General features: G+C 33.9%; 1 protein-coding gene across 9 annotated transcripts in view; it reads right to left on the bottom strand.

Moving 5' to 3' along the window:
• Positions 1-24,581, bottom strand: part of CCDC171 (coiled-coil domain containing 171) — a 365,291-nt gene that overhangs the window by 91,950 nt on the left and 248,760 nt on the right. For all 9 annotated transcript variants that reach the window (XM_068551775.1, XM_068551774.1, XM_068551781.1 and 6 more), the window contains 2 exons: positions 16,972-17,117; positions 14,891-14,945 (listed from right to left, as the gene is read on the bottom strand). In XM_068551775.1, the coding sequence (XP_068407876.1) occupies positions 14,891-14,945; positions 16,972-17,117 (201 nt within the window). The remainder of the gene's footprint in view (positions 1-14,890; positions 14,946-16,971; positions 17,118-24,581) is intronic.

The raw sequence follows: 24,581 nt of genomic DNA, 5'->3' as shown, positions 1-24,581 counted from the left end.
AAATGTGTGTCATATAAGTAGTTTTGTGATAAGCAGTGGAGACTATTATTGAAACATCCTTATTTTCCTCAGTAGTTTCATTGGACCTGTGGGCATTTTCATTCATTCATGTTTTTTCTCCCCCACCCGTCTTCCCTGTTCTCTCTCTCTCTCTCTCTCTCTCACACACACACACACACACACACACACACACACACACACACACACACACACACAATTATCATACTGGGAGACAAGTACCTGTGCAGCAATCATCCTTATACAATGGCCATAATCTCACATAGAAGATCCCCAAACTATGAGGTTCCAAGATGTGTGCAACAGTTCCAGCTGTGCTCCACACCTACAGGAAGGAGACCCTGGCACTCGCAGCAGGAGCAGGCGTTCCACTGGTGCTGCAGCAGGCACAGAAACCCCTCACTTGAAAAGAAGGAAGTGAGAAACTAGCCTTATTTTGCTGGCAGGTTATTTAACTTAACCTACAACTCTGGAGCAGAGCCAGAACTCTCCAATGACTGCCTGCTGCTGTCACCAGAAAAAAGGGCAAAATCCACCACTACCACAAACACCCCACATATTATAGTTCCATCCCAATTATGGAACTAAAAAACTGATCTTTTGAATCAAATTATCAAGCTGGCTACATCCCAATTAAGGATGTGAAAAACTGAACCCTCAAATCAAATTATCAAGCTGGAAAAATAGGGTGATTTAATCATGGACATCTTATAAAGGCACTAGATAGCATGATAAATCTGTGGTGTAGGTTATATACCATAGAATGCACCTCATAAATAGATTTCTGTGACCTTGAGTTATTTGAACAAACACAAAACCCATATTCAAGAATAGAGAAATGTATTTATGAATTGCTACAGTTCTCCACACAAAGATATTTTCTTTCCTAGGGTAAATTATTTCAAAGGGTAAAGACAGACGCACACTGAAATTAGTTATTTAGATGTGTTTAAGCTAAAAACTGGTAAGCACACGTACACGAAATTCTGTGGTTTCATCTTTAGTCTGTCAAGGTTTTTAAATCCCTCTTGAGCTGGAGTACCATTTTTAGCTTGGCCAGGTCAGAATGACACTGAACAATATGAATGATGACACACAAGACAGCTATATGCAAGAGTTGTCATCAGCAAGCCAGCTGTGCTAACACCTGTATGTCCTGCACAGCTGATCTTCAGAACCAGGATCAAGAAACTGAGAATGGAAAGGGGCTCAAAGATCATAAGTAACAGTTAGAGAGTCATTAATAAGTCACTTAAAGCTGGGTTATTAGAGGCAGATGACCATGTTTCAGCTTTAAAAAAACTGTCAGTTTCATTAATTAAAAAATATTCTGTGGTCTTTGTATTCCTTGTAAATGCATTGAAAATTAAAAATCAAAGTTAACTATGTATTACCAAATATTGTCATTAACCATTTTTTCAGGTAAGATTATAAAATCACATTTAAAGATTTGGCTATTTAGAGTCTTCACCTGTCAGATTCTATCTGACTCTATTTATTCCAGAATCCACTCTAACAACAGAAGTAATCATCTTTCTACTTCATGGGAGTTAAACTAGCTATTACCTATAAATTTGTTGTTAGCATATCTCTCTTTCCTAGGGACATCCTTATAATTGAATCTAGGCCTTCTCCTCTAGATCTTGATTAGGCAAAGTAAATACATATGCTATTTTTGGCAATCAAAAAAATAAAGACACTATCAGCAAGACTTCCACTGAATCTAGAGGTGGCTTTAGTTATGTTTAGAGACTGGGTGATGGTAAAAGTTTGACTCATTCAACAAACATTCATTAAGTGCCTACTGGGTACCAGGCACTGTGATAGATGCTGAGGATATAAAAATTAAGGAGACAGCAATTCCATCCCTCAAGGACTTCAAACTCTAGTGGCATAATTAATCTCTCAAAATGTATTTCCTAGCCTCCCATTTATCTATAACGTCTTGTTTCCTGTCAATTGCTATACCACCTTCTTTCTTTGCCAGAGAGAATTATGTTAATCAATCTCAAACCTTTACCTTTGGCCCTGACTTTTCCCCTGAGGTCCTGACTCACATATCCTGCTGATCACTCCATATTACCTTAAACTCAGTATTTCCAAAACAAAACTCATCACTGTCTCCCTTTTTCTCCCTAACAAAAAGAAAAAAAAAAAAAAAAAAAAAGCAAAAAAAAGCCTGCTCCTCTCTTTGTTTTCCCAACATCAGTTAATCACACTGCCCATCTTGGGAGTCACCCTCCCCTGCCTTTCACATCCCCATGTGCCATTTCACTAAACGAGCTTCATATCCTTTCTTCTGACAGCACCAATCATCACTCTCCTGGTCCAAACCTTCACCAGCACTCATCTAGCCTACAGACTCACAGTTCTTAAAAACCACCTTCATTACTCAGTATTTCCAGTCTGCAGATGTGCCCCCCAGAGCCCCAATTCAGTACAGAAATCTGACCACATCACTCCTTAGCTTAAACCCTAGTTTAGTCTTACTTCCTCCAGAATGAAGATCCAAGATTCCTAAAACGGCCAAAAAAAAAAAAAAAAAAAAAAAAAGTTCTTCCGTGACCTGGCTGCCACCTGCCTCATTCAGCACTCTCCTTGCGCTTAATACTGAATTGAGGCTATCTGGCTATTCATGCTTCCATGCACTTGCACATGCTACTCTCTCTCTGCTGGAATGCCTTTCCCATCTTTCCTCATACTTCAAACCCCTTCCAGGCTTTAATTTTCTTCTAAGAAATTTCCAGCCAACCCTTGGGTTTTCTAAGCATATCTTATAGATGAATAACCCTATCTAAATGGATATGGAACTGCATCTTATGGATGCATATTTACCATAGTATACTGGAATGATCTGTGTCTCTACCTTGAAGAAAGGGACTATGAGATATATACCTACCTACATACATACATACATACATACATACATATATATAATATTGTTGTTGTTGTTGTTTGTTTGTTTGCTTGCTTCCCCAAAAGCTGGTACAGTTTCTGGCCCATAATATACATTCAAAAAGCATTTGTAGGACTTAACTATTTACAGTAAATATTGTGTTTTATGTTGGATTAGAGGTTTGTTTTTTTTTTTAAAACCCCCCAAAATAATGAACAGCAAAAATGACAAACATATTTTTTTTTAGTTATTTCTGAGATATACATTTTAAAGTAATAACTAGAATTATGACTTATAACATTATACCAGAACATATAAGATTTTTAGAAATTTCATGTAATGTCTGAAACACTTATATTAACATATTTCCATACAAATAACCCAATGAAAGTTTAGTATTAGTTGTTTTGTTTGTTTTTTTATACTGCAGGTTCTTATTAGTCATCAATTTTATACACATCAGTGTATACATGTCAATCCCAATCGCCCAGTTCAGCACACCACTATCCCCACCCCACCGCAGTTTTCCCCCCTTGGTGTCCATATGTCTGTTCTCTACATCTGTGTCTCAACTTCTGCCCTGCAAACTGGCTCATCTGTACCATGTTTCTAGGTTCCACATACATGCGTTAATATACGATATTTGTTTTTCTCTTTCTGACTTACTTCACTCTGTATGTCAGTCTCTAGATCCGTCCACGTCTCAACAAATGACACAATTTCGTTCCTTTTTATGGCTGAGTAATATTCCATCGTATATATGTACCACATCTTCTTTATCCATTTGTCTGTCGATGGGCATTTAGGTTGCTTCCATGACCTGGCTATTGTAAATAGTGCTGCAATGAACATTGGGGTGCATGTGTCTTTTTGAATTATGGTTTTCTCTGGGTATATGCCCAGTAGTGGGATTGCTGGATCATATGGTAATTCTATTTTTAGTTTTTTAAGGAACCTCCATACTGTTCTCCATAGTGGCTGTATCAATTTACACTCCCACTAACAGTGCAAGAGGGTTCCCTTTTCTCCACACCCTCTCCAGCATTTGTTGTTTGTAGATTTTCTGATGACGCCCACTCTAACTGGTGTGAGGTGATACCTCATTGCAGTTTTGATTTGCATTTCTCTAATAATTAGTGATGTTGAGCAGCTTTTCATGTGCTTCTTGGCCATCTGTATGTCTTCTTTGGAGAAATGTCTATTTAGGTCTTCTGCCCATTTTTGGATTCGGTTGTTTGTTTCTTTAATATTGAGCTGAATGAGCTGTTTATATATTTTGGAGATTAATCCTTTGTCCGTTGATTCGTTTGCAAATATTTTCTCCCATTCTGAGGGTTGTCTTTTCATCTTGTTTATGGTTTCCTTTGCTGTGCGAAAGCTCTTAAGTTTCATTAGGTCCCATTGTTTATTTTTGTTTTTATTTCCATTACTCTAGGAGGTGGATCAGAAAAGATCTTGCTGTGATTTACGTCAAAGAGTGTTCTTCCTATGTTTTCCTCTAAGAGTTTTATAGTGTCCAGTCTTACATTTAGGTCTCAAATCCATTTTGAGTTTATTTTTGTGTAGGGTGTTAGGGAGTGTTCTAATTTCATTCTTTTACATGTAGCTGTCCAGTTTTCCCGGCACCACTTATTGAAGAGACTGTCTTTTCTCCATTGTATATCTTTGCCTCCTTTGTCATAGATTAGTTGACCATAGGTGCGTGGGTTTATCTCTGGGCTTTCTATCTTGTTCCATTGATCTATGTTTCTGTTTTTGTGCCAGTACCATATTGTCTTCATGACTGTAGCTTTGTAGTATAGTCTGAAGTCAGGGAGTCTGATTCCTCCAGCTCCGTTTTTTTCCCTCAAGACTGCTTTGGCTATTCGGGGTCTTTTGTGTCTCCATACAAATTTTAAGATGATTTGTTCTAGTTCCGTAAAAAATGCCATTGGTAATTTGATAGGGATTGCACTGAATCTGTAGATTGCTTTGGGTAGTATAGTCATTTTCACAATATTGATTCTTCCAATCCAAGAACATGGTATATCTCTCCACCTGTTGGTATCATCTTTAATTTCTTTCATCAGTGTCTTATAGTTTTCTGCATACAGGTCTTATGTCTCCCTAGGTAGGTTTATGCCTAGGTATTTTATTCTTTTTGTTGCAATGGTAAATGGGAGTGTTTCCATAATTTCTCTTTCAGATTTTTCATCATTGGTGTATAGGAATGCAAGAGATTTCTGTGCATTAATTTTGTCTCCTGCAACTTTACCAAATTCATTGATTAGCTCTAGTAGTTTTCTGGTGGCATTTTTAGGATTCTCTATGTATCGTATCATGTCATCTGCAAACAGTGACAGTTTTACTTCTTCTTTTCCAATTTGGATTCCTTTTATTTCTTTCTCTTCTCTGATTGCCATGGCTAGGACTTCCAAAACTATGTTGAATAATAGTGGTGAGAGTGGACATCCTTGTCTCATTCCTGATCTTAGAGGAAATGCTTCCAGTTTTTCACCATTGAGAATGATGTTTGCTGTGGGTTTGTCATATATGGCCTTTATTATGTTGAGGTAGGTTCCCTCTATGCCCACTTTCTGGAGAGTTTTTATCATAAATGGGTGTTGAATTTTGTCAAAAGCTTTTTCTGCATCTATTGAGATGATCATATGGTTTTTATTCTTCAATTTGTTAATATGGTGTATCACATTGATTGATTTGCGTATATTGAAGAATCCCTGCATCCCTGGGATAAATCCCACTTGATCGTGGTGTATGATCCTTTTAATGTGTTGTTGGATTCTGTTTGCTAGTATTTTGTTGAGGATTTTTGCATCTATATTCATCAGTGATATTGGTCTGTGATTTTCTTTTTTTGTAGTATCTTTGTCTGGTTTTGGTATCAGGGTGATGGTGGCCTCATAGAATGAGTTTGGGAGTGTTCCTTCCTCTGCCATATTTTGGAAGAGTTTGAGAAGGATGGGTGTTAGCTCTTCTCTAAATGTTTGATAGAATTCACCTGTGAAGCCACCTGGTCCTGGACTTCTGTTTGTTGGAAGATTTTTAATCACAGTTTCAATTTCAGTACTTGTGATTGGTCTGTTCATATTTTCTGTTTCTTCCTGTTAAGTCTTGGAAGGTTATACCTTTCTAAGAACGTGTCCATTTCTTCCAGGTTGTCCATTTTATTGGCATAGAGTTGCTTGTAGTAGTCCCTTAGGATGCTTTGTATTTCTGCGCTGTCTGTTGTAACTTCTCCTTTTTCATTTCTAATTGTATTGATTCGAGTCCTCTCCCTCTTTTTCTTGATGAGTCTGGCTAATGGCTTATCAATTTTGTTCATCTTCTCAGAGAACCAGCTTTTAGTTTTATTGATCTTTGCTATTGTTTTCTTTGTTTCTATTTCATTTATTTCTGCTCTGATGTTTATGATTTCTTTCCTTCTGCTAACTTTGGGTTTTGTTTGTTCTTCTTTCTCTAGTTCCTTTAGGTGTAAGGTTAGATTGTTTACTTGAGATTTTTCTTGTTTCTTGAGGTAGGCTTGTATAGCTATGAACTTCCCTCTTAGAACTGCTTTTGCTGCATCCCATAGGTTTTGGATCGTCGTGTTTTCATTGTCATTTGTCTCTAGGTATTTTTTGATTTCCTCTTTGATTTCTTCAGTGATCTCTTGGTTATTTAGTAACGTATTGTTTAGCCTCCATGTTTTTGTGTTTTTTACGTTTATTTCCCTGTAATTCATTTCTAATCTCATAGCGTTGTGGTCAGAAAAGATGCTTGATATGATTTCAATTTTCTTAAATTTACTGAGGCTTGATTTGTGACCCAAGATGTGATGTATCCTGGAGAATGTTCCGTGCGCACTTGAGAAGAAAGTGTAATCTCCTGTTTTTGGATGGAATGTCCTATAAATATCAATTAAATCTATCTGGTCTATTGTGTCATTTAAAGCTTCTGTTTCCTTATTTTTCATTTTGGATGATCTGTCCATTGGTGTTAAGTGAGGTGTTAAAGTCCCCCACTATTATTGTGTTACTGTCGATTTCCTCTTTTAGAGCTGTTAGCAGTTGCCTTATGTATTGAGGTGCTCCTATGTTGGGTGCATATATATTTATAATTATTATATCTTCTTCTTGGATTGATCCCTTGATCATTAGGTAGTGTCCTTCCTTGTCTCTTGTAACATTCTTTATTTTAAAGTCTATTTTATCTGATATGAGTATAGCTACTCCAGCTTTCTTTTGATTTCCATTTTCATGGAATATCTTTTTCCATCCCCTCACTTTCAGTCTGTATGTGTCCCTAGGTCTGAAGTGGGTCTTTTGTAGACAGCATATATATGGGTCTTGTTTTTGTATCCATTCAGCAAGCCTGTGTCTTTTGGTTGGAGCATTTAATCCATTCACGTTTAAGGTAATTATCGATATGTATCTTCCTATGACCATTTTCTTAATTGTTTTGGGTTTGTTTTTGTAGGTCCTTCTCTTCTCTTGTGTTTCCCACTTAGAGAAGTTCCTTTAGCATTTGTTGAAGAGCTGGTTTGGTGATGCTGAATTCTCTTAGCTTTTGCTTGTCTGTAAAACTGTTGATTTCTCCATCGAGTCTGAATGGGATCCTTGCCGGGTAGAGTAATCTTGGTTGTAGGTTCTTCCCTTTCATCACTTTAAGTATATCATGCCACTCCCTTCTGGCTTGTAGAGTTTCTGCTGAGAAATCAGCTGTTAACCTTATGGGAGTGCCCTTGTATGTTATTTGTCATTTTTCCCTTGCTGCTTTCAATAATTTTTCTTTGTCTTTAATTTTTGCCAATTTGATTACTATGTGTCTCGGCATGTTTCTCCTTGGGTTTATCCTGTATGGGACTCGCTGCGCTTCCTGGACATGGGTGGCTATTTCCTTTCCCATGTTAGGGAAGTTTTTGACTATAATCTCTTCAAATATTTTCTCTGGTCCTTTCTCTCTCTCTTCACCTTCTCGGACCCCTATAGTGCGAATGTTGTTGCGTTTAATGTTGTCCCAGAGGTCTCTTAGGCTGTCTTCATTTCTTTTCATTTTTTTTTCTTTAGTCTGTTCCGCAGCAGTGAATTCCACCATTCTGTCTTCCAGGTCACTTATCCGTTCTTCTGCCTCAGTTATTCTGCTATTGATTCCTTCTAGTGTAGTTTTCATTTCAGTTATTGTATTGGTCATCTCTGTTTGTTTGTTCTTTAATTCTTCTAGGTCTTTGTTAAACATTTCTTGCATCTTCTCGATCTTTGCCTCCATTCATTTTCCGAGGTCCTGGATCATCTTCACTATCATTATTCTGAATTGTTTTTCTGGAAGGTTGCCTATCTCCACTTCATTTAGTTGTTTTTCTGGGGTTTCATCTTGTTCCTTCATCTGGTATATAGCCCCCTGCCTTTTCATCTTGTCTATCTTTCTGTGAATGTGGTTTTTGTTCAGATCAGAGGTTTTAAGTGACTTCATTGTACAAGCAAATCCAAGAGCATCATCAAAAACCCCTGTAACTTCCTAGTCATTGGTCTAGTGTCACTTCAGCCTTATAAGTTTACAGGATTTATATATACAGGTATTCTAGAGTCTTCTGAGGCTTCAAGATTGTGACTTCCTGTTTTATCTTTTAGTCATCTTATTGAAAAGGCATCTGACACTTCTCATAAATGTTCAGCGGTAATTTTAAAGTTCATAGTACGCTATGATCATACATAGGAAACACTTTAGTTCATCCTTCCAAACTTATAGGACTCAATCAACCTCTAAAAGCCTCAAAAATCCAGCCATTCTGCTAATTCAAAAATAATTTTAAAAAGACTACAAAAAATATTCAGATTCTTCCCCACATTCCAACTTTACCAAAATCGACTTACTTTCACCCACAGCTACAGTAAAACAAGACATCTCTCTGATAGTATCCAATAAATACTAACATAACTTAGTTTCCTCATACCTAACCCTAAATAATCCAGACATTATCCTATCCATCCAATCATTACCCTGTCCTGAAAATTATTTTGATATAATTATTGTACTTTCCCTCTTTTCCTCACAATAGAAATAATTAAGCATGTTTGGAGGGCTCTTAATTTTTTAAAAATTTCAATTCCTGAGAGGATATATTATCAGTAATATTATAAGCCTTCTGGTAAAATTATTAGGAAAATAAATGTATACAATTTTAGGGAGAGATGGTAGGAAAAAGGGCAGAGTAAGGAACTCCAAAAGCCAGTCCCTACACAAAAGCAAGGAATAAACTGGCAAAATTTATCAGAATCAACTTTTTCAGAACTCTGAAAACTATCTGAAAGTTTACAGCAACCAGGTAAAATCTTAATCAAGAAAAATCACCTGAATCTTGGTATTTAAGGAACTCTCCACCAAAATACTAACAGACCACTAAGTTAACAGAACAGCGATTTCAGTGGCCACACATGACCAAGAATACAGACCTTATGAAATTAGTTCAGGAAGTCACTGAGCAAACAAAAACTACTGGAGTAAACAGCAACAACAAACACTAGGGTTGGGAGAGAATCTGATTTCCAGAGTTGTCACATTATATACTCAAAATATCTACTGTTCAACAAAAAATTTTGAAGTATGCAAAGAAATAAGAAGGTATGGCCCGTACATAAGAAAAACAGAAATTAATAGGAACTGTTCCTGAGGAAGCTTAGATACTAGATTTATCACACAATGACTTTAAATCAATTATTTCAAATGTGTTTCAAAAGTTAAAGGAAACCATGTACAAAGAACCAAAGGAAACCACAAGAGTAACATCTTCCAAATGAGAAATATAAATAGATAAAAAGCATAGAAAGGAACCAAATAAAAATTTTGGAGTTGACATATTCAGAGTGCTGGGGGAAAAAAATCGTCAATCTAAAATTCTATATCCAACAAAAATATTCTTCCAAAATGAAGGAGAAAGTAAGCCATTCCAAGATAAACAAAAAGCTGAGGGTGTTCTTTCCCACTAGTCCTGCCCTAGAAGAAAGGCTAAAGGGAGTCCTTTGGTCTGAAATGAAAGGACACTAGACAGTAACTCAAATCCACAAGAAGAAATCAAGAATACCAGTGAAGGAAACTGAATACATAAATATAAAAGTCAGTATTAATGTATTTATGACTTGTAACTCCTCTTTTTTCCTATATGATTTAAAAGACAACTACATAAAACAATACTTATAAACTATTTCAAACCATACAGAATTACCTTAGAACTAAATAGCAAAAAGATATCTGGAAAATGCCCAAATATTTTGGAAATTAAACAACACACTCTTAAACAATGAACAGGTCAAAGAAGAAATCACAGAGAAATTAGAAAATACACTGAGAGAAATGAAAACAAAAACACAACATACCAAAACTTATGGGAAGCAGTGACAGCAGCGTTCACATGGAAATTTATAGCTTAAACGCCTACATTGAAAAAGAAGAAAGATCTCAAATCAATAACCTAACGTTCTATCTGAGGGAAGTGGAAAAAGAGGATCAAACTAAACCCAAAGCAAACAAAAGGAAGGAAATAATAAAGATTGGAACAGAGAGAAACACAATAGAAAACAGAAAAATAACAGAGCAAATCAAGAAAACCAAATCTGGTTCCTTGAAAAGATCAACAAAATTGACAAACCTTAACTAGACTCACCAAGAAAAAAAGATTAATAAATTACTAAAATTAGAATTAAATTGGGGACATTTTACTACTGACCTTACAGAAATAAAACAATTCTAAGAAAATGAACAACTTTATGTCAACAAATTAGATAACCCAGATGAAAAAGATAAATTCCTAGAAACACATGAACTACCAAAGCTGAATCAACAAGAAACAGAAAATCTAAATAGATCTATCCCAAGGAAAGAGATTGAATCAGTAATCAAAAAGCTTCCAGCAAAGAAAATCGCAGGACCAGACAGCTTTACTGGTAAATTCTACCAAAAATTTAAACAATTAACACCAATCTTTCTCAAAGTCTCCCAAAAAAATTGAAGTGGAGGGGCTACTCCTAAAAATTCATTCTATGAGGCCAGTATTACTCTGAAACCAAAGCCAGACAAAGATATAACAGGAAAACTGCAGACCAATATCTCTTATGATCACAGATGCAAAAATCCTCAAAATATACTAGCAAACCAAATCTAGCAGCATATTCAAATGATTATACTCCACAATGAAGTGGTGTCTATACCAGAAATGCAAAGATGGTTTAACATATATAAGTCAATCTATGCAGTACACAACATTAGCAGAATGAAGATTTTTTTTTTAAAAAATCATCTCATTTGATGCAGAAAGAGCATATGACAGAACCCAACAACACCCTTTCATGACAAGAAAACTTCAAAATACTAGAAACAGGAAAGAACTTCCTCAATCTGATACAGGACGTCTATAACATTTAATGGTGCAAGACCAAAAGCTTTCCCCATAAGATTAGGAACAACACACAAGAAAGTCTGTTGTCATCATATAATCAAATGGCTAGGACTGGAAGTTCTAGCCAGGCAATTAGATGAAATAAAGGAATAAAGGGAGGGAGGGAGGGAAACAAAAGGAAAGGAGGGAGGGAGGGAGGGCGGGCATCCAAATTAGAAAGAGGTAAAACTATCTTTTATTTGTAGATATCATAATCTTATATACAGAAAGTCTTAAAGAATCCACAAAAAAGTTATTAGAGCTAATAAATTCAGCAAAGTTGCAGTATACAAGATCAACACCCAAAAATCAGTTATATTTTCATATGATCAATTGATTTGTCAATTGATATAGTCAACTGATTTTCACTAAGGCTACTAAGATTACTGAATGGAGGGAAAGGACAGTCTTTTTAATAAATGGTGCTGGGATAACTGGATATCCATGGAAAAGAGTGAAGTTGGATCCTTGCATCATACCATATACAAAAATTAACTCAATATGGACCAAAGACCTAACTATGAGAGTTAACACTATAAAACCCTTTGAAGAAAACACAGGGGAAAATCTTCATCACCTTGGATTTGGCAATGCATTCTTAGATATGAGACCAAACACATGAGCAACAGAAGAAAAAACTGGACTTCATCAAAGTTCAAAACTTTTGTTGATCAAAGGACACTAACAAAAAGGTAAAAAGACAACCCACAGAATGGGATGAGGGGGTATAGGAGTGACTGCTTAATGGCTACTGGGTTTCTTTTGGGGGTGATAAAAATATTCTGGAGTTAGATAGTTGTGATGGTTGCACAACATTGTAAATATATTGAAAGCCACTGAACTGTACATTTTTTAAATGCTTTAAATGGTGATTTTTTTTAAAGTTCAATAGTTATGTTTTTTCCAAAATACAACAAGTAGTTCAGAATTCAACTAAACAGAAAAGTGTGTGTATTAAAAAAAATGTACCTCATGAAAAGTTGTAATGATTTTGTTTTTCTCTTTGTCTTATTTTTCTTAACCCCAAATAACCTGAAATAAGCCGCCAAAAAGTTTCTTAATTAAATTTAACTTCTGGCCTCTATTTATAACAGCCATAAATAAAATATATTTAAATGTAATTTTTTTTAAAAAACTTCTGTTTCTTTGAAAAAAAAAGTATATGCTTTTAAATAAAAAATGACTAGCCTTCTTTATTAAATACTAGTATCAGTCCCAAATGGGATTTAAAAAATAATATACAGTCAATGGCTGCGTATAATACAGTTTTAGGATTTAAAAAGTTGAATGTAATGCGTCAAATTCAAAAATTAACAAATATCCAAAAAGTAATCCCTTTTCCTAAAAGCAAACATGTTTAGTTTAAGTTCTTTAAAGTACAAGAAAATAATTTCTACATGAAAGTAAGTTCTTTTTATTTGATTATTGTGTCAGAAGTTAGTATTAAAATTCAATTCGGCAGGTTAAAATTTGGTTTTATTCTAGAATAACTGGTGCATACCTTGTAAACGTATGTGCTTAAGAAATATGAATAGCTATACTATTTGACTATGTACAGTAAACTATGCTGAAGAGCTTGGATGTAACCACAGTCATTTTTACTGTACCATGAAAGAGCCTGGACCCTCCTTCTATATCACTCTTAGATTCTCCAAGACAGCAAAATGCCACTGGACAGTCCACAGTGGCCAAAGAAAATAAACCTGCAAACTCTGGCTTGAAGACAGGTGGGCTGCACCTTCCTGAGAGCTTCAGAGGGACCCTCTGGGTCCCTTCCTTATCACCCATTCGTTCTCACCCATACTTCGTAGAAAAGAGAATTAGCCCAATAATCAATTAGCCTTTCCTAAATTTTCACTTCAAGCTTGAAAAGTAATTGATAATTTAAAAATCACTATACATATAGAAATTTCCAAAGACTTAAATCAAAATAACTAACTATTACATCTGAAGGGAGATTAAAAAGCCATATAGCAAAAGTAAATCTACAGTGGTTGTAGGCCAATTCTGCAGACATCTTTCTTTCCATATGACAAGAAAATCAAAAGAACTGCAAATGAAGAACTGTATGATTACAACTGTCCTGTTGCAATCAGTCTTTATTGTATTTAAAATACATATTTTGCCATTCTCATAATGAAAGGGTAAGGTGCAACATTTATATTTCACATTGATGATGGTTTTTGTTTGATGTCAAAGTCCATTCCCAAGACAGCTGCTATCCAACATTACTTTCCTCTGTCTGGGGAGATGACAAACAATTGATTTCAAAGGCAACATTAACTGCTATAAAATGGTATGCCATATACATGACATAATTTATTTTTCCTATCCGAAGTCTCACCACATACCAAAAAAAATCTAACCAAAGATGTCTCTTTTCCTACAAACCTAAATTTCAGATTTCTAGCATATATGGATTTGATGTGATTGTATTTAAACTATATGGACAGGCTAAATTTTTTTAAGTAGGAAGGAGGAGAAATCACAATTTCAAACAATATTGCTTAAAAATAGCACTCAGAGTATTAGGTTCTTTTTTTCAGAATACTTTCTGTGAGTCACTTTTTGCTAGTCACTTTCAACATCAAAGAATACAGAGGTCCATTGTTTTTAAAATGTTAAAATGTATTAAATATTAGTTTATTGATGTTATTTTGTATTTCCTTAACAGGATTAGTTTTTAGGATATTTTTAAGTGATTTAAAAGCTATATTGTATAAAAAATTTGATTCACAAAATTATTCTAAATATGATTCATTCATAAATTCCATATACCTTAAAAGTACTAGGTATTTACATTATTCCAACAAATTGTCTGTTAAACAATAACAGAAACAAATAACATTTCTCTACTTTTAAATAATGAAATAATGAGACATCTTTGAATCTGGAGTGCTAACAAAATACACAGTCAGTATTGAGTCAATACTTAACAATATTAAGTTTTTAGTAATATTGTAATATCCTTATTATGCTGTTCATCACTACAAACTAAAAGTCAATTTATCATACAGAAGTAATCAAATTGAAAATAACAGACTATTATTAAGTATATTCAATTTTTACTTTAAGAATATATTCCTATAGAAAGGTGAATTACAACTTGAAAAACATTACTGCCTAGGTTAAGGTATATGAGTACTGCCAAATACAATACTTTATGTCTCTCTCTCTATATTAATCTATGTATATAGGATAGTAGGTTTAAGAGTGGTAAGAGGTTAGACAGTGTGGTCAAACATTTTATCATTATGAGACATATATGAATCTTAACGACCTCTAGTTCAGTCAGCAAAGACCACAAATAACTCAAGTGCAATTATACCAGTTTGGGGAAACCACTATTTTCATAGTTTTATCACATACATAAAGTGAATTCTGAAAAAAGTTATGCAATATAGCATTGTTCAATACAAATTTTCAGTCATTTGAAAGGATCCTTTTGTTAATTTATTTTTAAAGAAAGCTACAAAATGAATTAAAGTACTTTGCAGTTAATAAAATTAATGACTAGGAGAACTGTGTCATAATACAATTTGAACAATATTGAAGAAAAATTATAATACCTTATGAAGCACATTTTCTACTGTTCTCATATGATTAGCAACACATTCTTTGTCTCTAGAAAGAAAATAAAGATTAGGTATTAGTAAAACCCAAAGCTTACTATAATTGCTACACATTTTAGTATAAGTGACTATTACTGAAAAATAAGGGTTGGTTTTTCCTAAAGTGTAAAACCTAACCATATTCACTAGTATATTTCCACATTTAATTCTTATCTTCAGTTATACTGCCTGCCAAAAATTAGAGGGGGGAAAAATTCTTATGGATATTTTCAAAGTTAAAAGAGAGTGAAAAAGAAAGAAAGAAAAAAGAAATCATGATTACATTATTGATTTACAATGTGCTGAAAAGGCTAAACGTGCATTCTTTTGGCTTCTAATGAAAAAGACTTTAGAAATATTAGTGGTAGATATATAAATGGTCATACTGGGCACAATAATATTTTCCCTTCTCCATGGGTTTTTTGTGCTATAATAATTACATAACAACCTTCTATGGCCTTGACTAGAAATATGCAAAGTTACTATTTTCTTCTCTAGCCTTGTATATTGAGTTTAGCCTTTATGATGAAATTAAAAGTTGGGATGAGAATGCTGAAGACAAAATTTTAATGGTGAATTATAAATTGAAAACTGTAAATAATGCATTAGCTCTCCAAATTTCAAATTAGCTTTCTTTAGTGTTATAAGAACATGTGCCCATGGTCACAGATCTCAGACTTGACAAATTCCTGAATTACCAGCAGGATTGTGAAGGCACAATATAAATCTAGAGGTTTTATAATCTTGTTTTCATTAATCTTGGAATTTTCAATGCTCTGAGACATACTAAAAATTACCTATGCTAAGCTTCTCATTTGACATGAGGAAACTGAGACTGAAAAATGACAGCAAAAAGCTGATTCAGTCAAACTTATATTTTTAAAAAATGACAATTACATATAACTAATATGGTAGTGCACTGTTACAGAGCTTTACAATTTTCCAAAAATGTATTGGTGGGTATTCAAACATGCCAATATTGTGGCATTGTGTAAACTCATTTTTTCATTATGTGTGAGCAATATCCCAAGCCCACTGACAAAGCTGTGGGTATCCTAGGATTGCAAACTGCCCGTTTTATGATTTAGTTTACACACTACATTCATATTTCTTATGTTTTGCTTAACAAGAGTTTGTCTCCAAACATTTTTAAGTTATAGTTATACATTTTCAAATATATATATACATACATATATGTATATATATGTGTGTATGTATTTGCAAGTACAGGAATCCAGAATTCCAAATTTAGAAAACACTGAGTTTATTAAAATTAGATGTTTAATCCATAAATAGATTTTCTTTAAGCCATGCTGTTGTAAAAAGGACAGTCTTAAAGTACTCCATGAAATCTGATGTGGGGAACAGATAAAAATACCCAAGAGAACTGTTCAATGTGAGCTTCACAGTGTATGTCAACTTGATTACCTGGTAAAGGGAAACACTCTCACCACATTTACATAGCTGCCCACTCTGAAAACTGCGTATTTTTCTCTATTTAACATATTTGAATATACAGCTATAAAATTAAATGAATTTTCCATGATCAATATGTTTTTATTGCACTTAAAAAGATGCTACAATACACATGTTGGTTATATACTAACATTTCCTTATGGAAATATTACTTGCAATATTAGTATATTATAAGATATGCAGAAGAAAATTTGGGAGGCAGTGGGGCAGAAAGGGATGAGAAATATGTGATAGGAGAAACTATTCAAAACTTTAAAATAAAGAGTCTTATATCTCATGTTAATGAAAACCTGGTTTCAAACATGTAATGCTACAACAGAACCTAAAATACACAGCATTAGAGGTTATATAGAAACTTATTCTTTTCTAAGGTTTCTCAATAAAATATACATTTAGTATATTAAGAGTTTTCTTTTTTGAGGATATATCAGAGAATTTCAAAGGGAGACAGCTGTACTTTTGTTTTCTAACACTGTATTATCCAGGGCTAAAACCCAGAGCATGAAAGTAAGAATTGATCTTTTGTCTGTTTTAAGTGATCTCCCCAAGGTCCAAATGCTCACTTGGCTGCCATGCGGAGGGCACTCTCTGCATCATGGATGTTCTCCTCCAGTCGACGCTTGTCCTGCTCCAGCTGGGTAAGATGTCTATTGAGCTGACGCAGAGATTGATCTTTTCTTCTCAGCTCCATCTTTGCCTCGGAGAGACTCTGCAAGCAGACAGAAAACAGAGTTACCTGTCAGCCCTGATAATTAACTTCAATTTATGCCATAGGCTATTAAACAAAGAAGGATACAGACTGACTGAGAAGTAGACTTGGGTCATTACACATCAAGGTTTAACAAATTTTCTGCAAAAAATTTTACATACTTACTAATTAGAAATGATAGAACTGATAAGATTTTGAAAAATGTTTAGCTGCAAAATACAACTCTGTTTTGTTTTTTTAAATACTGCAAGGCAAATACATTCTATTCTTACTAAAAATATCTGATTATTAAAAACCTCAGGTTGCATTTTCTTTTAATGATAAAAAATAAAGATTTCAATGGAAAAAGCACATGAAATTTAGAGTCTATTTAAAACAAGAACTATCATATGCCAAAGTACGTGTGTGATGGAGAGGAAGGTAGATTAGGATACCTATAAGAGAATGGGGAACCCAAAATTTAAAAGCACCACTACTATCTTTTTAAATGTATCTATAACAGTTATGTTGCTATACACATCTCAGTGAACAAACACACTGGACTCGAAAATAAAATTCACTTATTTCCCATAAAAAACTCTCATGTCAGAGAAAACACAAACGTGATCAACATGTTTCAACAGAGAGAGTTATAAACAATACTTGCATTTGGAATTATGTTCCATAAATATTTTCCTAGTCAGAGAAGTACAAAATTTGTTGATTGATATTTGCTATGTGCTTTAATCTGAAATATTCACTTAGCACAAAAATTTCAAGATACAAGAGTACAATTTCATCTTGGAACTTTAAGGCTTAAGGTCTTAGGCTCAAAAACTCGTAAGTTAAAGGAGTATTTTCTTATTTTAAATTCTAGGATGTAAAATAATATAGGGATCAGAGGATCTCTTAGCACTAAAAATCTGCTCATTTCTTTGCCTATGAAATTTCTAGAATATGAGCTTATCAACCAGTTTTTCAATTAAGTTTGTTGGACAGTGAACTAAATAATTGATTGCATACACACAATATTTTTTCTAATTTCTAAGAGTGTAGCCACACATTAACATTCACAACTATGCTTCAAATACCCAGTAAAGAACAACCAAGATGCAATAATTTCATGTTTAAAACTCTTCTAATAATATTATTTTAATGCACTCACAATAAGTAGTATAAAAACTCAAGCTGCCTGCATGGAGCTAAAACAATTAATTCACTCTGAACACTATGAATTGAAAGCAAAGCAAAACCAGGTTTGTTTGTTTTTTTTAACATCTTTATTGGAATATAATTGCTTTACAGTGGTGTGTTAGTTTCTGCTGTATAACAAAGTGAATCAGCTATATGTATACATATATCCCCATATCCCCTCCCTCTTGAGCCTCTCTCCCACCCTCCCTATCCCACCCCTATAGGTGGTCACAAAGCGCCAAGCTGATCTCCCTGTGCTATGCAGCTGCTTCCCACTAGCTATCTATTTTACATTTGGTAGTGTATATATGTCAATGCTACTCTCTCACTTCGTCCCAGCTTACCCTTAAACCAGGTATTTTTAAATGCTAAAAGAAATTTAATTCAGTATTTCACTTTCAAACAGTCAAGTTGCTGTCAGATAAATACAAGTCAAAAAACTAGAAATAAGCAAACTGTGACTACTTTTTAGATATTATGTTTTATTTTAAATCTTTAGTACTAACAGATCCTTAAGAATATCCCACTATGGAAATAGTCACTGATTCAAACCAACTTAAAAAGACAACAAAGAATAGATTTGAAAAGCCATGCTAAACCTACTTATTTTGTGCCAATCTTAAGACATTTAAAGGCACTGAAGTATCATGAGATTTCTTTCTTTAAAAAAATAAAACCCATTTGAGTCCTTTTAAAGGCAATATTTCTGACATCTTTCAGGTAATAAAAAATGCTATTTTTCAGATGTGAATATAAAATTAATGATCCACCACCAGTTACACATAAAGCTTGAGTTCTTTTTCCAACAGAAATAATAGAATGTGCCACTCCATTCAAATTCTCTTGCTCAGTAATTCTTATGACTAGAGGTGTATATTTGTGAGGGATGTTCAGGATATTGATTCCAGCCTTGCCCAGAGCGAAGCTCACTGGTCCAATCTGAGAGAACCCATGACCTTAAAATCACTATAAAACCATACTGGACTTTTCAGCAATTCTATGATATCCTTCCAAAAAAGATATAACTCAGAGAATTAGAATCTCCACTATATATCTAAATCTTCCAGTTTCCATCAGCTTTCATCTCCTTCTCTCAGGGGCAATGGCAGGGAGCCACCAAACTCTTCTAAAGCTTGCACTATTTCAGAGGTACAGCTGAATAGCCTACTCTAAGACTGAAATTACAGACAACAAACAAAAAAATGGTATAAATAAGGTGATATGGATCATACTTCCTTAGTGTAAAAATGAAGAAATAATGGTTTTTGAAAAAAGAACAATCATAGTTATATAACTTATGGACACAGCATTCTCATTTTAAAGAGCTGAGGAACATCACAATGGAATCTATATACGTCAATGAGTCCTAAGGTTCGTGGTGATGTATGCAAAACACCAAGACATAAAAAGATTCAGTAATATGTCTTTTCTCTGATGTTCACATTTTTGTGTTTGATGACGAAAGTAGAATCCTTAAAAATCCTAACACTAAGCTTTAAAAAAATAAAAACATATTCATGTGTGTGTGTGTGTATATATGATTTATATACATACATACCTATACCATATATATATAATATATATTACAGACACATATAAAATTTTAACTTCAGCTTTTCTTTTCTCCTGTTCAGATTTATCTAATTAAAACCCATGATAAACTTTATGGACTCTAATATTTCCAACTGAAGGACTGAAACCAAGAGGGTGTACCTCTGGGCAGCTAGGCAATGATGATAAGCAAGCAGGTTAGCCACTAATTTCTCAACCAGGGCAGACTGTGAAAGTGTGATGTCCTGATATCCAAGAAACTGTTCAGGGGAGAATAGGATAAATCAAGTTTAATAACTCTGCTCCTAATTGTTCCCCCAATGCTCAACTCTAATTACTTGGAGAACTCTCCTGACTGTCACCTGATATTAAGTTGTTGGAGGCTGAGCCTGGAACAGCAAGATAATCAATAAACATTTAGTGGGGAGAAGAATGAAGATCCTGTTAAGCAGTGGGAACCTGCAGCACCCAAAGCCCTTCTGCTCATGAGAAAACCTATGGGACAACCATAGCGATTGCAAAGCAATAATCCAAAGCACTGTTTTTAGGCCTTGAGGCCTTTAGGCAACAGTACATTTGAGGAAAAAAGGTTAACACGGTCACCCTAATTACAGCCCACTTTCACATACTTCATATATAAGCGAAGACAAGCCAATTAGGTAGAAAGGAAGATAAGGGAAGTTTTATTTGTATACTAATTAAACCCCTGATGAAATTAAAGGAAAAACATACAGCTCTGTAATTGTGTCTGAGAAAGGTCACTTCAGGTTCAGTTATCAGAACAGCACAGCCTTGAGATATTTCACTTAATCCACAATACAGCCCTCATTTTGTACTCAGCTCTTAGTATTCACCAAAAAAAAAAAAAAAAAAAATCAAAGACTGATACTGCATTTATCTTTAAACTATGTTTTGAACAATTTTAGCTGCTAGAAAGTTAATGCTAAAAATGATAACAAAAGTTTAAAAGAAAATACACCATCTACACAAGAACCAATGCCACAATACTATTTATCAAACATTCCGAGTTTTCACTTTAAATACAAAATGTTTTAAAGCAAAATTTTACAGCAAAATTCCAAGCTTACTATATTTCAGAAGCTATTCTGCAAGATATTTATTGTATTTCTTTTAAGATAATGATCTCATTGCTCATGTACACCTCTCATAGTCCAGGAAAAAAAGCCAGTGCTTTCACTAAACTACTCTTATAAGAAGATATTTTTACAACTGGTTGTTTTCCTAAGATGGTCATGAAAAGCTATGTACTACTAATGAAAGCTGGCAATGGGACTTCCCTGGTGGTCCAGTGATTAAGAATCCGCCTTCCAATGCAGGGGATGCAGGTTCGATCCCAGGTCGTGGAACTAAGATCCCACATGCTGTGGGGCAACTAAGCCCGCATGCTGCAACTACAGAGCTCACACGCCACAACTACAGAGCCCGCATGCCACAACTAAGACCTGATGCAGCCAAAAATAATAAATTTTTTCAAAAAAAATAAATAAATAATGAAAGCTGGCAGGAAAAGTATGGATACCAAGGAAGTAGTTAAGTACAGAGAAAGCTTAGGGACAGAATGCAGGATAGATGTGAATATTAAAATATCCACACATCTTTAAAATGTCTTTTCTTATCTAGAGTTTCTGAACATATGTTACTACTGAATAAGAACAAATTATTTTCTTAAGTCATACATAATTTCATATTTCTAAAGCTTTAAACATTTATTAAGGTTAACAATTTTTAAAAATTAACTGTGAATATAAATTGAATTCTATTACTTTGCACCTATGAAAACATTTTGTACAGTGGAATTTTTTAATAACAGCTTTATTGAGATATAATTCACATACCACATAATTCACACTTTTAAAGTGTACAATTCAGTGGGTTTTATTATATTCACAAAGCTGTGTAACAATCACCAATGGAGGTGTTTTTTGAAGGGAAGTTCTTAAAAAAAAAAAAACTTATCAAAACAACATGGCAACCTAAATGTAGTATATCTCATTATTTCACAGCAAGCTCTAATTTTAAATGACACAAGATATACAAGGTTTATAATTTTGTTCAGTAATAGTTTCAAAAGTATAAAATTTATAACATGAATTCCCTGAATCAGAATATTAGCTTAATAAATGTGGTATTTAGTAGAAAAGTTAAAGTACCCTGAAAGAGTGTACACAACTCTCCAATTATTATTTCTGGATGTTAAGGGAATCATCCAACATAGTTCTTTCTCATAAGAGTACAGTACTACACTGCTTTAGACCATTAGGCCAGCTAGGAAGACCAAGCCCTAGGAGATATCGCTTTTATAGATTTTCTTTTGTCTAATGGGAAATATCTATGGATCCACATTCCTACAGACTAAAAGCTAATGGCTTATTCAATTTGGTATAAAAGTTAGTCATAGAAAATGTAAGACAAGACAACAACACAAGTGTTATGAAGAACTAAGCTACATTTCCTAGGTTAAGAAAAAAAATCTGTAACATTGTTTTTCTAAAATTTTACTACTGTCCAATTGTAACTTTTGAATAAACATTCCTAGATCGTGATAAATTGGGTAAAACATCTCAGGGCACTAAAACTAATGTTGGAAAAGGAAATGGCACTGTCTTCAGCCCTACCGTTATAATGTGACAACTAGAAAATTATATTAATCAAGAATTAGTAGCTGCTGGGTAGGTCAAACTACACAGGCTGCCACAGAAAGTATAAATTTAAAATGATACAACCACCAAATTTACAATTGGGTACACAAGTTAGGGATGAAACTAAAGAATGACATATTTTATAAAAAAGCTTGAAAATCTATGAGATAAGCAATTAGAGAATTTACAATAAATATACAATAGTCAAAGATGTTAGTATGTGGTAAAATTGATACATGAATAAATTTCAGTTTTGGTAGTCTGTATTTTATATGGATAATCTGAATTAAAATTTCTGCAATTTTAAGTTTTCTTAAGGACATTATCTTTTACTATTTTCTAATAATAGTTCTATGCAAAACATAGGTGACATTAATAAACTGAAGTTAAAGATCAAATAACTTACCCGCTTTGGGGTTCAGTAAATGACAGCCCTTGTTAGGACTCACATGTCTAGTAAGACAACAGATGTGAAAGTGTCCTATAAACCATAAAAGGCTACATAAATTTATTATGCATAATTAATGCAATACTTACACTTCTACATGTAGTGTCATTCCATAGTCTTCTTTAAATCCCCACCTATATGTGGCAACTTATGAGTTTCTATATTATTTCTACATCATCGTTTATATATATGCATATATATAAACATACATAAATTGTTTAAAATAACTATTTCTATCACACTTGAAAAAGATAAAATAATATTAACAAAAAAAAGTATAAAATAAGTCACTTTTATAAATAGGCCATATGGAGGTTGATTATGAAAAAATGGAGTGGATGAGCAATGAAAATGCACCTTTAAAATTTCAAAGTATGCTATAAGATTTTGCTGTATGCTTTATGATTATTGGCACCACATTCTCACATGTTCCTTTGAAAACGTTCTCCTAAATTCCATCAATATAAAAGGAAAAAAGTTAATCCTTCCCAGTAAACTAACTGAAAGTGATCAATAGTAAAATATAGTGGAAAGAAAAGGAACCTCATAAAAGTGTTCAAAACATATTTAATGCTGTTTGTTCCAAGCCTCACATAGTACTACAAAACTCTGGTAGACTAAATGTGTTAGATAATAATGAGGTAAACTGGGAGAGAAATAGTTAAAGGACATTTTAAATGACAAAAAGAAGGAGGATAATAAAGAGAATCATGAGAGCCCTCTCAACAGGAAAACACACTCAGAAAAGTACAGAACAGACAAGCAGCAGCTAGATTTATTGTGACACATGGCATGTAAGCAGTAATGTGGCAGTAATGTTTTCTCAGAGTATAAAACAAACTGCACTTGGCTGCACTACAGACCTCAGGAGACAGAAACTAGCTGCAGGTGACAGCCACCATGATGCTGCTATAATAAAATCAGCTCTTATACGACCTCTATGTTCTCTCAGTGAATAGCTAAGAAATAAACGGATGGAATACAGTAAGTCCTTCTGTTAGACTTTATCAGCTACAGACTACTCAGCAGGTTCTAAAAACTTCACCCCGTTGACAATCCTTAGCTATGTGGAGGTCCAAAAAGCTTCAGAATTCCCTGGCAATACTTTAAATGAGTCAAGCTATGAATTAGGTTGCAGAAAAATATCATTTAGAATATAAATACTGCTTTTAAATCATTTGAGAATTACCTAAAATAAATGTCTACTAAGAATTGAGAAAATATGAATAATTTATAAAGGGCTTCATAGAGTTGGATTTCTGACATTTAAATAAAAAGAACTTAATGTCAGAAGAATTTTTCAATTTCAAGAATTCTTTTTGTGATGTAATTGAATAGGGTAGATAATCCTATACAATAATTAAAAGACCTTTACAACAATATTTTTATTGTACTACAGAATTTAAATGACTATCTTGAATTCTTGAATATGTTATATATTAAATAATATTAATAAAGGTAAATCCAATATCAGCTGAGTAAAAATCAATTATTTAAGAGAATCTGAAGGTCAATTTTAAATTAGAAGGGACTTCCCTGGCGGTCCAGTGGTTAAGACTTCACCTTCCGATGCAGGGGGTGAGGGTTTGATCCCTGACTGGGAAGCTAAGATCCCACATGCCTCGCGACCAA

Source organism: Eschrichtius robustus, chromosome 10 (genome assembly GCF_028021215.1).
Source record: "Eschrichtius robustus isolate mEscRob2 chromosome 10, mEscRob2.pri, whole genome shotgun sequence".
NCBI classification, from domain to species: Eukaryota; Metazoa; Chordata; class Mammalia; order Artiodactyla; family Eschrichtiidae; genus Eschrichtius; species Eschrichtius robustus.
The sequence above is the reverse complement of the archived record's forward strand: the minus strand, read 5'-3'. Positions and strand labels throughout refer to the sequence as shown.